Source organism: Vulpes lagopus, chromosome 13, assembly GCF_018345385.1.
Source record: "Vulpes lagopus strain Blue_001 chromosome 13, ASM1834538v1, whole genome shotgun sequence".
Classification (NCBI taxonomy): Eukaryota; Metazoa; Chordata; class Mammalia; order Carnivora; family Canidae; genus Vulpes; species Vulpes lagopus.
Window position 1 is genome coordinate 36,450,150 of NC_054836.1, and position 18,347 is coordinate 36,468,496.

General features: G+C 36.1%; 1 protein-coding gene across 2 annotated transcripts in view; it reads right to left on the reverse strand.

The window, feature by feature from the left end:
* FAM126A (family with sequence similarity 126 member A) overlaps positions 1-18,347 on the reverse strand; it is a 98,996-nt gene that overhangs the window by 43,168 nt on the left and 37,481 nt on the right. For both annotated transcript variants that reach the window (XM_041727826.1, XM_041727827.1), the window contains exons 2-3: positions 7,056-7,134; positions 248-349 (exon numbers count right to left, since the gene is read on the reverse strand). In XM_041727826.1, the coding sequence (XP_041583760.1) occupies positions 248-349; positions 7,056-7,106 (153 nt within the window). In that variant the 5' untranslated portion in view covers positions 7,107-7,134. The remainder of the gene's footprint in view (positions 1-247; positions 350-7,055; positions 7,135-18,347) is intronic.

Here is an 18,347-nt window from a genome sequence, read left to right on the forward strand (position 1 = left end):
CAGTGAAGTTCATGTTACTATAGTTTTTTTTTTTTTTTCAACTCTACCAGTTTTTGAAGATATAGTATTTTACTCTCATCCTCTCCAACCCATTTCTCAAATGTAATCAGATAAAAATCCATAATATATATTAAAGTTCCTTAAACATCTTTTCTTACTTTTCTATATATATGTTATATTTCATAATAAAAAATTTAAAATCAATCAATTGAATACTACTAGTACAATAAACTGTAAAAGTACTTACCTCACTTTGTGGTTCCTGGATAACTTTATACAGAGATGAAACTAAAGAACTCTTGTCTTTCAAATTTGTAGCATAATTTGATAAAGATGTTTCTGGTAGTGTCTAAACAAATTTTAAAAAATAGGTTTTATTTTTATGAAATGCCCAGAATACCCAAACCCATAAACAGAAAGTAGATCAGTTGTTGCCAGAGATAGGGGGAGGGGTAATTAGGAGTAACTAACTGGTATGGAGTTTCTTTTTGGTGTGATGGAATTAGATGCTGGTGTTAGTTGCACAACATTATTACTATACCAAAAACCACTATATTTTCACCCTAAAACAATGAATTTTATGTTATGTGAATCATGTCTCAACAGAAAATATATTTAATTTTCTTCATCAACAGGGATAGAAATTAACATTATCATTTCATCTTTGATCATAATTTGGGTTTAGAAATGAGAATACAAAGCATGTGTAAATCCAAAGATATATTTCTTTGTAACATTATATAAGTTACAAATCTCATTAGTGATATTGATCCTACTTCTTAATAAACATGTTATATAAGAATCTGATAATGTTTCAAACCTTAAAGCCACAGATCATCTATCAAAGTAACTACTGAGTTACATATAGTAACTATTAATTTAGGAGTAAGGGGCAAATTTTAGACCTCTCAGAACTAGAGAAAAAGCCACACTATCAACAAACTAGTTTTCCTTTTTTTTTTCAAACTAGTTTTCCTAATGCCATTTAAAACATGGACAACCAATTACAGCTTGCCAGCACCACCCATTCAGAAAAGATACCATGACCAGAGAGGAATGGGAAGAAATAAAATTTTAGTCAGACAGTTTTGGGTAAAAGTAATTGTGAAATCTGAAAACAAAAACAAAAACAAAACACTTCATTATAACAAATGAAAAAACTTACCCTTCTAGAGTATACCCCTTTCTTAATATCCTCTCCAAGTCCTTATTTTTTCTTATGTAAATTACTTCAATCAATTAACAAATACTAATCCTGCAGTACATATAATATCTCAAAATATTCCTAACAGTCATTCCAAGATGTACACTATTTCTTACATGTCCCACCTCCTAGTATTTCATAATTTAAAACAGTTATGGTTAGTGTATGTAAGTGTACATGTCCATAAAGAGACATAGAAAATTAAACAGCATGAATGTTTATACCACTGATATGTGATTCATTTTTACTTTACCATGAGCTCCTTAAGGGAAAGAACTATTTTATCACCCATCTCTCCATCCGTGGCACTCAGCACAAGGCCTCATATTCAAACCTTTGCTGAAGGGATTTATTATAGGTGAACAGAATAAGAAATAAACATTGCCACCATTTACACTTCAGTAGATTCTTTAAAAATAGGTCACATTTCATCTTAAGATATATAAGCGAATAGATTCTTTTTTTAAGTCAATAAGATAGTTTTGTTTACCAGAATGCTAAGTAAATGTGAACTACCTGGAAACCTTCCACCATTCTCCAAAGTAAAAAAAAAAAAAAAAAAAGAGTTTCACAGCAACTACTTACATAAAGAGATTAGGCCATTCTTCAATATTTCAAAAGCATGTAACAAAAGATCTCCAGGCAACATTTAATTTCCGTTATTTGATCAAGAGTAACCTAATACTAGGGGAATTTATATAAAAGGGAATAATGGTCAAATAAACAACAGATTTTTAAGTCCCTGAATGGAAGTGAATCCGACTTATATGTATAAAATACACTATCACAAAAAAAAAAAAAAACACTATTACATGTGTGTCTAACTATAAAATTTAAAACTAAATGAATTGAAATATAAATCTTAAAAAATGATTAGTGAATAAAAAATATTTAATATTACATATACTACCTAGGCTAAAACCATAACATTCATAAAAAAGGTGAATTACAATTTTTAGTTTATGTACCAATTAACCCTCATGAGGTAAAATTCTTTCTTTCTTTTTTTTTCTGTAAAATACTTTCTGTGAAACAACTAAAGGCAAAAGGATAGCTAGCTCTTCTCTGAAAAGATAAACCCCAGAAAATACCCTGGGTCTAGGAATATACTGTTAAATGAGAGGAAAGGTCTTCTAAAAATTAGTGCACAATTCTGTCATTATTTCGTTTTGTAAATGTGAGAAAAGCTACTTTCGTCTATGGAAGGGGAGGAAATATAATTGCTGTGTTTATGAACAATGCTTTGAAAAACTTAAAATCAAATAGAGACTGAAGAATTTAAATACTATTACAACAAACCTTTACATTTTCTTGCATTGTACTAATTCAAAGCTACTAGCCTGAAATATCAGCTAAGTTTTCTCACTTTTCAGAAGGCAGAACTGGAGACAAAAAAAATAAAATAATGGGAAATTAGTCTTGGCAAAATTTGAAGAAGACAGATGCCTCATACTAAAGTATCATTTGGCAGATGGTTTTTTAAAATGTAAGGAGGTGATATGGGTTGGGTGGAAGAGAATTAATGAAGACAGACAGATGGATGGAGAACCAATAAATAAAACAACTCTGTTCAGCAACATTATACACAAGATTAGATTTTAAGATTCAGTGACTACAGGAAAATTTAAAAAGTTAGGAGTCTAGATATCTGCTAGATAAATAAAATCTATACATAGCATTAAGAAAAGCACAATACAATCTGAAAGATAATACTTTATAAATAAATCTTTGAAAAGATTACAAGGGAAGGGTGCCTGGGAGACTCATTCAGTTGAGCGGCCAGCTCTTGGTTTTGGCTCAGGTCATGATCCCAAGTCTTGGGATTGAGCCCTTCATCCAGCTCTGCACTCCAGGTGGAGTCTGCTTGAGAAATTCTCTCTCTCCCTCTCCTTCCCTCTCTGCCCCACACCCCACTTATGTATGTGCATGCTCTCTCTTTCTCTCTCTCTCAAATGAATAAACACATAAAACCTTGGGGTGCCAGGATAGCTCAATTGGTTGAGCATCTGACTCTTGGTTTTGATCATGATCTCAGGGGTCCTGAGGTCTAGCCCTGCACCAGGATCCCTGCTCAGCAGGGAGTCTGTTTCTCTTCCTCTCCTTTTGTACCTCCCCCACCCCCAACAAAACCCATTCACTCATTCTCTCTCTCTCACATAAACATATATTTTTGAAAAATCTAAAAAAAAAAAAAAAGAAACTACTCATGAAATTCTTAAAATAATGAGTCTCAAGTCTAATCACTTTGTTGGTATATAAAAGAAATACTAATGAGGGCCCATAGCTAGAGTAGATACTGAATAGTTTTTCCAAAGAGGAAAAAAAATTTGCACAAAGCAAACTGTGTTGTCTTTGTGCGCTTAAAAGTGTGGTGAATGAAGTTATAGGGTTGAGGGTTCAGATTTCGGCCATGGAACAATATAAAACTAAAATCATCCTCATAGACCAGCCACTTCACTTTTTCTGGTTAGGATACTGAAACCTAAAAAAGTTAATGTGATTTTTCCAACATCATAAAACTACCTAGCAGAATAATTATAATTACATCAAAGTGTTTCTGACTTCTCAGCCCTATATGCTTTGTACTATAACTTTGTTAATCTAATGATCTTAGCCTTAATAGCACGACAGTTATCATATTAAACAACCAGGGATGCCTGGGTCGCTTAGCAGTTGAGAGTCTGCCTTTGGCCCAGGGCGTCATTCTGGAGTCCCGGGATCGAGTCCCACATCGGGCTCCCTGCATAGAGCCTGCCTCTGCCTATGTCTCTGCCTCTTTCTGTGTGTGTCTCTCATGAATAAATAAATAAAATCTTAAAAAAAAAAAAAAAGCCAAACAGGCTTCCCCCCCATCTCTCTCTCTCTCTCTCTCCCCCTCTATAGAGAGAGAGAGAGAGATCTATATCTATATATATATATTATATATATATATTTATATATATATAAATGAATCCAAACTTCCTTTCTTAAATATTTTAACCCAAACATGTAACATATATATATATATGTGGTTTTACATGTATAGCTTTATCATATACATATTTAGAACCATTAGTTCATACTGATTGTTCCAATTCCAGTTTAACACCTTAGCATTCTTTCTTGTTTTTTCCTGTCCATGTTTCTAATTTCTTTCTCAGACACAGTTAACTCTCACAGATAACTTTCATTATCCTCCATATATTTACTTACTTACTCAAAGTAACCAACTTACCAATGTAATCACTCTGGCTGAGTCTTCTACCTATTACCTCTGCAACCCTCTGCCCAACTATCTACTTCCTCAAACACTGTGGCAAACTATTGCCTATATTACTGCACTGCCCCATTACCCTTCACTGCTACACTTGCTAGGGTCCTACATATCCAAGCCAGGAGAAAGGGAAGAAATAAACGGACAGGAAAGTAAGGGAATAAGTCACGATTTTCAATTATTTGCCTTAATAGTTGAACCCTCCCCAATACCCCATCCTTCAACATGCCCCCTTTCCTCAACTCCCATACTAAAAATGGCTAACTGGCTGGCTATGTTTGTTTTGCAAATTTGTATTCACTATTAAACATAACAATGCCCTAGAAGTAGTACTCAACTCTTACACTTGACAGTTTCCATCAACTTGTCAAAAAAATCACGATGGGGCACCTGGGTGGCTCAGCCAGTTAAGAGTCTGTCTTTGGCTCAGGTCATGATCTCAGGGTCCTGGGATTAAGCTCCATGTCCAGCTGTTTTCTCAGAGGAGAGTCTGTTTCTCCCTCTGCCTCTCCCTGCACTCATGCATGTACACACATGTGGCTATCCCTCTCTTTCACAAATAATTATTTTTTTAAAAAATCATGATATAATGAACCATGTTAAACACTTCTGAAGCAAAAAAAAAAAAGCTTGAAAACACTCTAAACACTCATAAAAATAACATATGTGGAATGTTTAATCAAATTACTCAAACATGTAGAAGGTGAGACACCTGGGTGGCTCAGTGGTTAAGTGTCTGCCTTTGTCCCGGGGCGTGATCCTGGAATCCTGGGCTCGAGTCCCACATCAGGTTCCCTGCATGGAGCCTGCTTCTGTCTGACTATGTCTCTGCCTCTCTGTGTATCACTCATGAATGAATAAATTAAATATTAAATATGTAGAAGGCACTATATACAGTGTACTTTTATAAGATTCTACATCACTTTATGATAACTTAGGGGATCCATAGAAGGATAATCAACTCATGACTATAATAACTGACAAAGTGAAAATCTGCCCAGCCATTTGTTAGAATGAGGTAATAATGACTGATAAGGCCAGCTGCAAAATTAACAGGAAACATTGCTTCTCTCAAGGACACGCTGCAGCTGAAGCTTCATAACAACCTCCCTTTTTGAGTGACTAACTGTATTCTTACTCACTGAGAAGCCTTGTTATCTAAAATCATAAATATCAAAAAACTTTGTTGTATGAACATACATCAGTAAGAATGAAACATCCCACTCTTGCCTGGAGGATCTAAGTCACCTTGACGCCAAGAAGCAGGCTTGATTTCCAACCAAGCCAGAGCTTCAGATAAGAAGCCAGAACTTCTGAACACAACATTCCACATAGATGTTAACTTTGTAGTTTCCAAGTCAACATGACCCTGGGTCCACTTTGAAGTCCACACCAGATTTATACACAGCCCTGCTTTGTTTTGAGCTCATCAAAATACTATTTCATTTACATTTCATCTAAACTTCACTTTTCCTCCAAATCCTATAATTTTGTCTTGTCCTCTGTTTGGCAAGATGCCCATACAGTGCCTGTTGTATAGTCTCCCTCTTGGAAACAAGCCAATAAGTCTGACTTTGACAGGCTATACATTTGTCCCTGAACATTGTGGTCTAACTAGGCTGGACAGTGACAGTTACAGCCCAAACCCTCATTCCTATGGTTCATCATCATGAAGTTCACATAATTATGTGTAAGAAGACCCAGAGGACCAGGAGCAAGCAATTAACTAGTTAAAGAATACAGTTTTAGGGTTGCCTGGGTAGCTCAGTTTGTTAAGGGTTCAACTAACTGCTGGTATTTGCTCAGATCATGATCTCAGGGTTGAAAGACAGAGCCCCATGTCAGGCTCTGCACTGGGTGTGGAGCCTGCTGAAGATTCCCTCTTTTTCTCCTTCTCCCTCTGCTGCTCCCCTCCCCCCCAAAAAAAGAACACAATTTTAGCTATTATAGAGAAAAGTTCGTAAGAAAACAAAAATTAGCCAGCTAGAGAAGGATCCATTGGTAGAAAGGTGGGCAGATACCTTCCCATCTTCTCATTGTTGATCATACCCACTCTCATTGCCCTCCAAATTGGGAGACACATTTCAATCACAAATCTTTGATGGTTGGAGAGGGTAACATTAACGTTCAGAAACTTTAACCATTCTTTGTGGTGTTGCTATGAAAAGAGAAAACAAACTCTTTTAACCACTTGGGATAAAAAAGGAATTGATTTTCTGGAAAAAATTACTATATGTAAATACTTCCTTATTAAGATTTGTTGGCCCATGTTTTTGCTTCCGTAGGTTCTTAGCCTTTCAGTCATAAAAAAAAATAAAAATTATAAGAAGTAAAATAATATTTTAAAAAGAGCCACTGAGATTTAAGCCCCAAACAAGGGTGCCTGGGTGACTCAGTGGTTGAGCATCTGCCTTTGGCTTGGGTCATGATCCCAGGGTCCTGGGATGAGTCCCGCATTACAATCTCCACAGGAAGCCTGCTTCTCTGTCTACCTATGTTTCTGCCTCTCTGGGTCTCTCATGAATGAATAAATACAATCTTTAAAAAAAAAAAAAACTTCTTTGGTATATAATTATTATATTGAAACAATAATATTACCTTAAACTCTGACAACCATTCCTCCACAGCCCCTTTTTCTGAAGTGAACATCTTTCCACATCTGTTCTAGACCTTCGACCTGGAAGTTAACATAGAAAAATGCTAAAATTTTAAATACATTTTATATAGTCAGATTACAATGAATAGAACTAATCCTCTAAAATGTAGTTATTTCTTATTTGTGAAATTAAAGCATTTTCAAGCATAAATTACTAAGCTCATTTCAAAACAATGTACACAAACAAGCATTCAAACACAAATATTTGAATAAAAGTATAAATATCACAACGTAATGAAATTGGCTCTGCAATTTTCATTTAGCTTTCAGGAATGCCAGCTGCAAAACATACTGAACACTTTCCCCTAGTTTCAATGAAATAGTCCAAAATATTATGCGTTTTAAGAAAATTGCAGAAAATATTTTAAAACTGTAAAAATATAAAAAGACATGTGAAAAAATTGACTTCATAGAAAGCATTTAAGTAATTCAATTTGCTTATATTTTGATTCTTTATAATATATTTAGACCAGCGATTTGGTTCCCTGAAAGCTTAATACTCATAAAACAAGAGTAAAAGTGATAATATTCAGGATAATGATCATATTCAACAATAGTTATTCAGAAGACTGGGATTTAGTTAAATAAAAATAAGAAAAAAAAAGAAGCTAAAGAAAATGCAAAACAAATTTATCTCAAGCAAAATTTTTGTGAAAGTACAATGTGGTTTTCTTCACCATTTGTATGAGAGTAAACCTAGAAACTGCCTCTTGAAGAAAAATCTTAGCTCTATCTGAATTTCCTAACCTCCTAATTCAGGCACAAATCCTGTATTAGGCTTCTTAATTTTCATCAGCATTATCAGGTAATAGAAATAGAAGCATAATTGCCAGAAACTGAATCCTGATTCTATTACTTATTTGTAGTATTACCTTACTTTTTTCATCTGTGAAATACAGATAGCCACAGTACCTACTTTCAAGTGGTTATTGTGAGGATTAAAATAAAAAATGCAAATTAAAGCACTTATTACAGTAATAAATAATACAAATTAAAGCACTTATTACAGTGGCAATAAAGTTTTAATACTATGAAATATTACTATTGAAGAATATCAACTCATATAGCCTCTTCTCAGCCATCTATCAAAGTGTACAGAGAGGCCTTTTTTTTTTACTGTGAAAGTTTTATTTAATCATTTTTGTTTACAACTTACAGATATGCCTTAATGAACAACACAGGTTCTTGCCAAAGAATATACTCTAAGGTTTCTATTATCCAATTCTCATTAAAAACATGGTTAAAAAAATAAATAAATAAAACTATGGTTAAGAAAAATACGTATAAACACACACACACACATATATATTCATTCATTAAGAATTGAGAGATATGCATGTTACTTTTTTAGAATTAAAAATAGCCCACTTATTTTTTATTCCAAATTTTATCCTTAGGTCAAATCAAACTATCAAAAACCACATATTTGTATCATTCTACTGATTTTATAGAATTGTCCATTCAGATAAACTGGGCTTTGCAATGGTGTCCTAAATGTTACCCTGCTAGATCGTATGTTATCACCTTTAAAATCCAAAAGAGGAGAAAATTCACATCTTCAGTTTTTACCACCAGCAAGAACTCTCCTTTAGAATAACTGGTTTGTGGGGCACCTGAGTGGCTCAGTTAAGTGTCTGTCTGCCTTTGGCTCAGGTCATGATTCCAGGGTCCTGGGATTGAGCCCCACGACAGGCTCCCTGCTTGGCAGAAGTCTGTTTATCCTTTTCACTCTGTGTGTATGCTAGCTCTCTCTCTCTCTCTCTCTCTCTCTCTCAAATAAATAAATAAAATCTTTTAAAAAATAGAATAATTAGTTTGCTTTTACATACGGATACTGTGACTCTCATAACTGACTATCTTTGCTTTGATTCTAATAAGATGGGAGTCACAGTTTCTGCCTATACATAAAAAAGCAGGCCTGAATTAATTCTTTCTCTTGTTTCACTTTTTTGCTGCCTGGGTCTACTTTTTCTTTAAAAGGTTTTATTTATTTATTTGAGAGAGAGAGAGAGAGAGAGAGAGAGAGAGAATGAGTGGAGGGTGAGGGTAAGGGCAGAGAGAGAGGGAAAGGGACAAGCAGACTCCCAGGGAGGGCAGGGCCTGATGACTTTGAGATCATGACCTTAGCTGAAGTCAGGCACTAAACCAACTGAGCCACCCAGGTACCCCTGGATCTACTTATTTTTATCTTGTTATATTATACTTATTTGTGAAACAAAATGGAACAAAGTAAATATAAATGCAAATAAGTGTTCTTTTTTTAAGTTTAGGCATTGTTTATCTAGTAGGACAGAAAATTATCACAAATAAAACCATTCTACATCAAATTACAGAGAATTGGGGAGATAAAATTTAAAATAACTCCCTACTTAAAATTAAGACTAATTTTTTAAAGGTTAAAAGGAATCAAGAGGGATTTGCAAAGGATCAAAGATAGTCAAAGCAATCTTGAAGAACAACAGAGCTACAGGACTTGAACTTCTAAATATCAGGGTTTACTAGAAAACTTACCAACATCATAGTAGTTAAGCCAGTGTGGTATTATCAGAAGGGCCAGGAAAAAAAAAACAACAACAACAGTAATGAAACAGAGTAGCCAGAAACAGACTTACATATATATGTCACCTGATTTATAACAAAAGTGACACTGTAATTCGGTAGGAAAAGCACAGTCTTTAAATTAAATGAGGCTTAAGTCAATAGACAGTAACATGGTTACTGTGGGAAGAGAACTATGGCCTACTAGTTCACACTTTATGCAAAAATCAGTTCCATGGATCTATAGATTTAAGTGAAAAAAGGTAAAACAAAGCATTTGGAAGGAAACATAAAAGAATACCTTCATAAACTTGGAGTATGCAAAGGTTTCTTAAACAAGAGGCACAAAAGTACTAATCATAAGGCAGTTAAAAAAATAAATTGGACTTCATTAAAAGTAAGTAAGAACTTCTGCCTGTCAACGGATGAATAAAGAAAATATAGCACACAACAGGATATTATTCAGTCCTAAAAAGAAGGCAGTTCTGCCATTTGTGACAACACAGATGAACCTGGAGGACATTATGCTAAGTGAAATTAACCAGACACAGAAAGACAAATGCTGGGGCAGCCCACGTGGCTCAGTGGTTTAGCACCGCCTTCAGCCCAGGGCGTGATCCTGGAGACCCAGGATCGAGTCCCACTTCGGGCTCCCTGCATGGAGCCTGCTTCTCCCTCTGCCTGTGTTTCTGCCTCTCTGTCTCTCATGAATAAATAAATAAAATCTTTAATAAAAATAAAATTTAAAAAAAGGAGTAAACTTTCAGTCATCAGATGAGTAAGTTCTGGAGATCCAATGTACATATAGTATAGTAACTACAGTTAAAAACGTATACTTGAAATTTACTAAGAGTAGATCTTAAGTGTTCTCACCACACACACACACACACACACACACACACAAAGATAACTATGTAAGGTGATGGATATATTAATCAGTTTGATTGTGGCATATCAAAACATCATTTATACCTTAAATATATATAACTTTTGTTAATCATACATCAATAAAGCTGGGGGGGGGAGAACTACTATTTATTAAAAGTTACCACTAAGAATAAAAAGGTAAAGCCACAGGGTAGGATAAAGATATTTGCATTTCACATATCTGACAAGAGCTTCATATCCAAAACATACAGAACTCAAATTAGTAGGGAAAAGGCAAACAACTCCAATAGGAAAAACAAGCACGTCACTTACCCAAATGGAAACCTAACATACGAAAGGTGTTCAGCTTCATTAATTAAAACCCACAATAAAATATCACACACACACACACACATTTCAAAGTACGGCTAGAATGAATGACAAATAATACCAAGTGTTGAAAAAGGTATGGAGCAAACAGAATACGCATACAAGCTGGTGTGGATATAAATAAGTACAATATCTTGGAAAACCTTTCAGCAATATCTTCTAAACTTAAAACACATTCATCTTCCATAGACCCAGCAATTCCACCCATAAAAAATATACCATATAGAAACATGGATATATGTTTTCTGAAAGATGTGCTTAGGAATTTTCATAGCAGCAGTTTTTGTAAATAGTTAAAAAGTAGAAACAGGGATGCCCGGGTGGCTCAGCAGTTGAGCATTTGCCTTGGGCTCAGGGCGTGATCCTGGAGTCCCAGGATCGAGTCCCGCATCCGGCTCCACACATGAAGTGAACTATAATTATAATAGTGTCACAATGTTGTGGAAAAGAAGGCAGACAAAAGAAAATATACTCTATAATTATATTTGCATACACTTCAAGAACAGGCAAAACTAATCAATTGTTAAAAGTTAGGGTAACAAGGGACACCTGGGTGGCTCAGCGGTTGAGCATCTGCCTTGGGCTCAGGGTGTGATCCTGGAGTCCTGGGATCCAGTCCCACATCAGGCTCCCTGCGTAGAGCCTGCTTCTCCCTCTGCCTGTGTCTCTGCCTCTCTCTCTCTGTGCCTCTCATGAATAAATAAATAAATCTTAAAAAAAAAAAAAAAAGCTAGGATAACAGTTGCCCTTAAGGGAATACTTTTTTGGTTCTAGTAATGTTATGCTTCTTGATGTAGGGGCTGGTTACACAGGTGTGTTCATTTGGTGAAAATTCACCAAGCCCCACACTAATTTGTGCATTTTTCTGTGTGTATATTATACATGAGTAACACCAGACAGTTTAAGCCTCTTATCTTCCACTTGACAGAGATCAAACTGGAGCCCCCAATTGCATAGCTGAGTTAATCTGAATACTCACTTGTTTAGCATGTGCTCAAGCTCAAGTAAAATTGTCCTCTTTGCCTTCTTCTGCACTGCTCAAAAGAAAGGCTTCAAAATTCCTCCCCACCCTTGAAACTTTCACAGCCTCACCACCACTATGTGTTTCAGGTCTACCAAGACAAAAGTTATCATTCCCTTCACCCCTGGATCCTTGTTTATGTTGGCCACCACAAGAAACTACAGCTCCCAGGTTACACTCAGCCCTCACACACTAATCTTCTTAACTCTTGCACATTCTCGGTTTTACCACCATCTCCCATCCCACCCTAATTCTGGAAGGAAGTTTTTTCACTGTGCCTTCTGAAACTGACAATCTGTTAGCAGCAAAATCCTCTATGTCCTTAATTCTCTGAATGTCTCTTTCTTCTTTTTCTAGTATGAAACCCAGGTCTCTTCTCCGAAGACACTGCTTTCCCTGCGGTTATCTCAGATGACTGCTTTTCCTCACATAGCCTTGGAAGAAACCACTAGGTCTGTCTTCCTTCCTCCTTATTATCATTTCAGATCATTCTTTCTCTCTCCTTTCAAACCATCCACCAGACGTTTCTTTGAAACTCATGTAGCTTTCGTCTATCAATCAATTCCCCTACCATCTTCCCCTTCATTTCTAAATGACCTTAGCACTGGCTCACTGTCCGTCTTTCAAGCTACTCCTATTTAAATTCTTGGTGACTGGGGCACCAGGGTGGTGCAGTCGGTTAACTGTCTGACTCCTGGTTTCAACTGGGGTCATGATCCCACGGTTGTGACATCAAGTTCCTAGCCGGGCCCCGCGCTCAGCTAGAAGTCTGGTGGTTTCTTTCTCCTCCCTCTGCCACTGTTTGTGCTCTCTCTCTCTTTCTCTCAGTCTTTAAATAAATAAATTTATTTAATAATATCTAAATAATATTTAATAAATAAATAAATAAAGCTTTTTAAAAAAGATAATTTAAATTCTTGGTGGTTATTTTCTCATATCCTGAACTCTTAATTCCTAAAAATCTCTTCCAATAACATTGTCTGGCTTCCTGCCTCAGCTACTCAAGCCTATGATCACATCCTAAACCAGCTATTCACAAACATTCGGTCAGGGCTACTTTACACTTTAAGATATTAAACCAACTTGAAAGAACATCCAACAGCCAAAGCTAGAACAATTTGAGCAATAAAACAAATAACGTGGTATCCAAAGTATAAAATAACATATGAGTCCATATTGAAACAAACAAATAAACAAAATTTAGAGAGCAAGAAACAAGTCTTCCTCTTGGAAGAATTCCAAATGATATATCCAGGAGTAGTTGAGTCCCTGCCTTGCCCTATTGAGAATGATCTGGACACAGTAATTTGATCCAATGAATACAGTATGGAAAGGGGAAAAGAGTAATTTATAGTGGAGAAATCTGGCAAACATTGACTTGATCAAGATTAACCTTATCTGTGATGTTATGTGAATATCACATACCCCTGATAGGATATGTTGAGAAGGGCACTTTACCCCTGTGGTATTCTTTCCCAAAACCTATAAACCCAGTATAATAATGAGAAAATATTTAAAAAAACATTTGAGTGATGTTCTGCAAAATATCTGAGCTGTACTCCTCAAAAGTAACAAGGTCATAAAAAGACAAAAACAACCGTGAGACTCTTATAGACAAGAGAGTATAAGGTGACATGACAACAGAGTACAATATGGTATCCTGGATAAGATCCTAGAATAGCAAAAGGACAGTAATGGAAAAACTGGTGAGATCCCAATGAAGTCTGGAATTTAGTTAATAGCAATGTAATCGTAATGATAAATGCGCTATCCTAAAAATGACATTAAGAGAAGCTGAACCTAGGTGTGGGATATATGGGAATACTCTGTACTATGTTTACAACTTTTCCAGAAATCTAAAATTGTAGGGGCGGTTCAGTGGTTGAGCATCTGCCTTTGGCTCAGGCTGTGATCCCATGGTCCTGGGATCGAGTCCGACCGGCATCAGGCTCCCACAGGGAGCCTGCTTCTCCCTCCGCCTATGTCTCTGCCTCTCTCTGTATATCTCTCATGAATAAATAAATAAAATCTTTAAAAATATATATCTAAAATTGTACATAAAATTATTTTTAAAAATCATTGAAGCTCTGAAATGGCTTTTTATTTATGTAGGTTAATATCTATTGATATTTACTATATTCAAAAACAAAACAGGGATCCCTGGGTGGCTCAGCGGTTGAGCACCTGCCTTCAGCCCAGGGTGTGATCCTGGAGTCCTAGGATCAAGTCCCGCATTGGGCTCCCTGCATGAAGCCTGCTTCTCCCTCTACCTATGTCTGCCTCTGTGTGTGCATGTCTCTCATGAATGAATAATAAAATCTTAAAAAAAAAAAAAGAAATTTTTAAAACACAAGACTTATAAGCATATATCCATTTAGTCATCATTTACATAGCCTCTGGAAAGCAACACTATATACTCATTAATGGGAGTGAAAAAGACAAAAGCCCATTTTATTATGAAAATAGTTTTAAGCTTGTAGACTATATGAAAGGTTCTTAGGGACCCTCAAGAGGTCCTCATATAATACTTTGAGAACCACTGCCCTAGCCTTTGTTATTATCCCCTCTGACTTCTCCTATCTTTTCAGCGCATCCTCCATGCAGACCCCAAAACCTTTTGACCATTCCAGGACCTAATGTCGCTTCCCAATATTCTCCTCACCATTTCAAATTCTTTAGTCAATTCTAATCATTATTTTTAATGTACTCCCTCAACTACTTTGCCCTTAACTGTTTATACACCCCTGGTAAAATCCGATTCTCCACCTGGTCCACTTCAGTACCCATGCAGCTTAACAAGGTAGAAAAAAAAACAACTAAAACAACACTTACAAATTATGACCACAAACTTTAAGCAGGCCCTCAATGCTGCGTGCCAATCATGCAGTTGCTTCACAATCTGTTCACTTTCCCCCCGCTCATTCTACCTGGTGCTCAAAACTCTAAAACCTTCTTCCCATTCTTAATCTCAGTTGATAATCTTAATTTCTATTTCACTGAACAATCAGAAGAGAACTTCCACAAATTCCCAAATGTCTACCTATCTAGAAGCATCTGTATCTTTGTGCTCTATCTTCCCTTCTGTTAATTACAAATGAATTGTCCATAATCCTGAGGCCAATCCTTTGAATAATGAACTGCAACCATCCTCTCTTGCCCACCTAACAAAATTGTTTTAACAAGTCTCTGTCTCTCCCTAATTAAATTTCTCTCTAATATTCACTCCCCCCAAGAAATTCTTAACCTCATTTCCTCTTCAGCTAGTTTCATATTTCTCTGTTCCTGTTTTACATTAAAACTCCTCAAAAGAGTTGTATGCTTATTTCTAATTCCTACCTGACCTTAGTTTTTTAATTGTTAAATATTTTTTTAAATTGTTAAAAATCAACTTTGAGGTATAATTTATATACACTAAAATGTACACATTGAAAGTGTTCAGTTCTATGTAGCCATCCTTTCCAGTCAACCTTCCAACCCCCTCACCCAGGCAACTACTGATTTGATTTCTATCACTATAGATTACTTCAGCATGCATAAGAGCTTCTACATACAAATGGAATCATATATTATGTATATGTGTTTCTGGCTTCATCTTCTTATCATAATGTTTTTGAGATTTATTCATGCCATTGAGTGTATCCATAGCTTGGTCTTATGCTGACTTGTTCTTTCTTATTTTACCTATTTACTGGTTGATGGGCATACAGATTACTTCCAGTTTGGGGCTATTATGAATCAAGGTGCTTTAAACATTCATGTGATAGACTGTATTTTCTGAAGATGATCACAACATAATCTCCTTACAAGATAACTTGCACATACCATTCATCAAGAAGTGGAATCAATGTAACTTCCTTTTGAATGTAAGTAAGCTTGGTATTATGACTAGGTCATACAAGGTGATACAGTTTCCACCTGATTCTCTGTAGGACCATCATTCTTGAAACCTATCCACTGTATTATGAAAATGCCCAAGGACTAACATGGTGATGCCACCTGTAGGTGTTCTCCATAGACAATCTTACTGAGTCCTAGCTAAGAGTCAGCATCAACCAGCAGACTTAAGAGTGGGTTTTCAGATAATTCCAGCCCCCAATCAGCCCTAGCCTTTGAGCACTCTTAGCTAAGACCACAGACATTGAAGAAAGGGAAAAGTCATCTTCACCTGTCTTTTCTCAAATTCTTAACTACAGAATCCAAGAGCATGATAAAACGGCTTTATTTATGCTACTAAATCTGGGAAGGTTATGCAGCAATAGTAACTGGAACAATTTGTATACAAATCTTGTGGGCACATTTTATTTATCTTGGTAAAACATCTATGAATAGAACTGGTAGATCATATAGTAATATGAGTTTCCTTGATCAGTAGTTTATCAATATATTTTTGTTTATCAATATTTTTGATCAAATTTGAGAAAATTCCATCCATTATATCTTCAAAAATGCTTCCTATCATCATCACTCTCCTCTTCCAGGACTCCAATTACACACATGCAAAACTAACATTTTTCCACTGATCCTAGAGGCTCTATTCATTTTCTTTCAATCTTTTTTTTTTCTTTTTGTATTTCTAAGATTGGATAATTTCTACTGACATTTCCTCTTTATTCTGTTATCTCCAATCTGCTGTTAAGTTCATACAGGAAATCTTACCTTTAGAAAGAAACAAAAATTTCCTTTTTTCTTTTTTCTTTTTTTAAGAAATGCAGACTGCACAGGCAGCTGTTAAGTTCATACAGGAAATCTTTCCTATAGAAAGAAAGAAAAATTTCCTTTTTTTTCTTTTTTTAAGAAATGCAGACTGCCACAGGCAGCACCTCATTTGGATGTGTCTGGAGTCTTGGAAACTTGACTACCCTATGTTCTACAAATAGACCTTGAGAGCTTATTTGGAGGTTCTAGCAGGGGAGCACAGCTACCTGTATACCTTTGACAGAAGAATGGTCCTCTCCTATCTGGGATGGTCACCCTCTTCAATACAGCACACAGCTTTGTGAGGGATGGAGCAGTGAGGGAGGAAGAGGATGGCCTAGCCAGACAGATCAGCCAAATCAAGCCTAGTGATCAATGGGGTGACAGATGTCACAACCAGATCACCCTCATATCCATCCATACAAGAAAATTTTCATTTATTTATTCCTCAGACCTAGGATTTGCATTTCACTTTCTTATTACACTTCCTTTTTTTTTCTGATATTCCCTACCTATTAATTCATTTAACTCTTTAAATATTATTTTAATTTTTGAGCATATTTATAATAGTCGCTTTATTTTTTTAAGATTTTATTTATTTATTTGAGAGATAGACAGAGACAGAGTATGAGCAGAGTGGAGGAGGCAGAGGGAAGGGGAGAAGCAGATTCCCCACTGAGTAGAGCCTGATGTAACTGGAACAATTTGTATACAAATCTTGTGGGCCTGATGCAAGGCTCAATTCCAGGACCCCAAGATCATGACCTGAGCTGAATGAAGGCAGATGCTTAACTGAATGAGCCACTCAGGCACCCCTATACTGGCTGTTTTAAAACCTTTCTCTGGGGCAGCCCTGGTGGCGCAGCGGTTTAGCACTGCCTGCAGCCAAGGGCTTGATCCTGGAGACCCTGGATCGAGTCCCACATCAGGCTCTCTGCGTGGAGCCTGCTTCTCCCTCTGCCTGTGTTTCTGCCTCTCTCTCTCTCTCTCTCTGCATCTCTTTAAATAAATAAAATCTTAAAAAAAATAATAAATAAATAAATAAAACCTTTCTCTGCTAAGTCCAGTTTTCTAATAATCTTAGAGTTGATATCTATTGACTGTTCATTTTGCTTGACTGTCATTTTCCTTCTTTTTTGAATGACTATGAACTTTGATCATATACTGGACTTTATGGATGATAAGTTACAGAGATTCTGGTTTCTGTTATAATCTTCTAAAGAGTATTGACTTTTGTTCTAGTAATCAATTATTACTGGCTAATCACTCTGAATTACTGTAGGCTGACACAGACTTAGGTGTCAGTAAAAATTTCCCTAAGTAACTGACACTTTGGCTGAGATTTAACTAAGTATGAGTTTAAAAGGACCCGATGAGAAGGTGCGATATGGTGTATGGTGTACCAGGTAAGCTGAATTTTATAGGAAAAGGCCCTGGAGAAAGAATCATTGGGTTTTTCAAGGAAAAGAAAAAAATCCATGTGGCTAGAGTGCAGAAAGTGATGGGAGACCCAAATGCCCCAGATAAAGGCAGCTCTTTGATCCTGGAAGGAGAGACATGTAGACAAAGCAACAACTAATCAACAATCACTAGGCAAGAAACAAACTGTTGCTGTAGAGATTTAACAGGCAGTCTGTTTTTACAACATAGGGGAATAATATACCAAGTAGAGATTGTACTGTGCTTTTAAAAGCAGGAACTAAATCTGGTTTTGCCCACATTC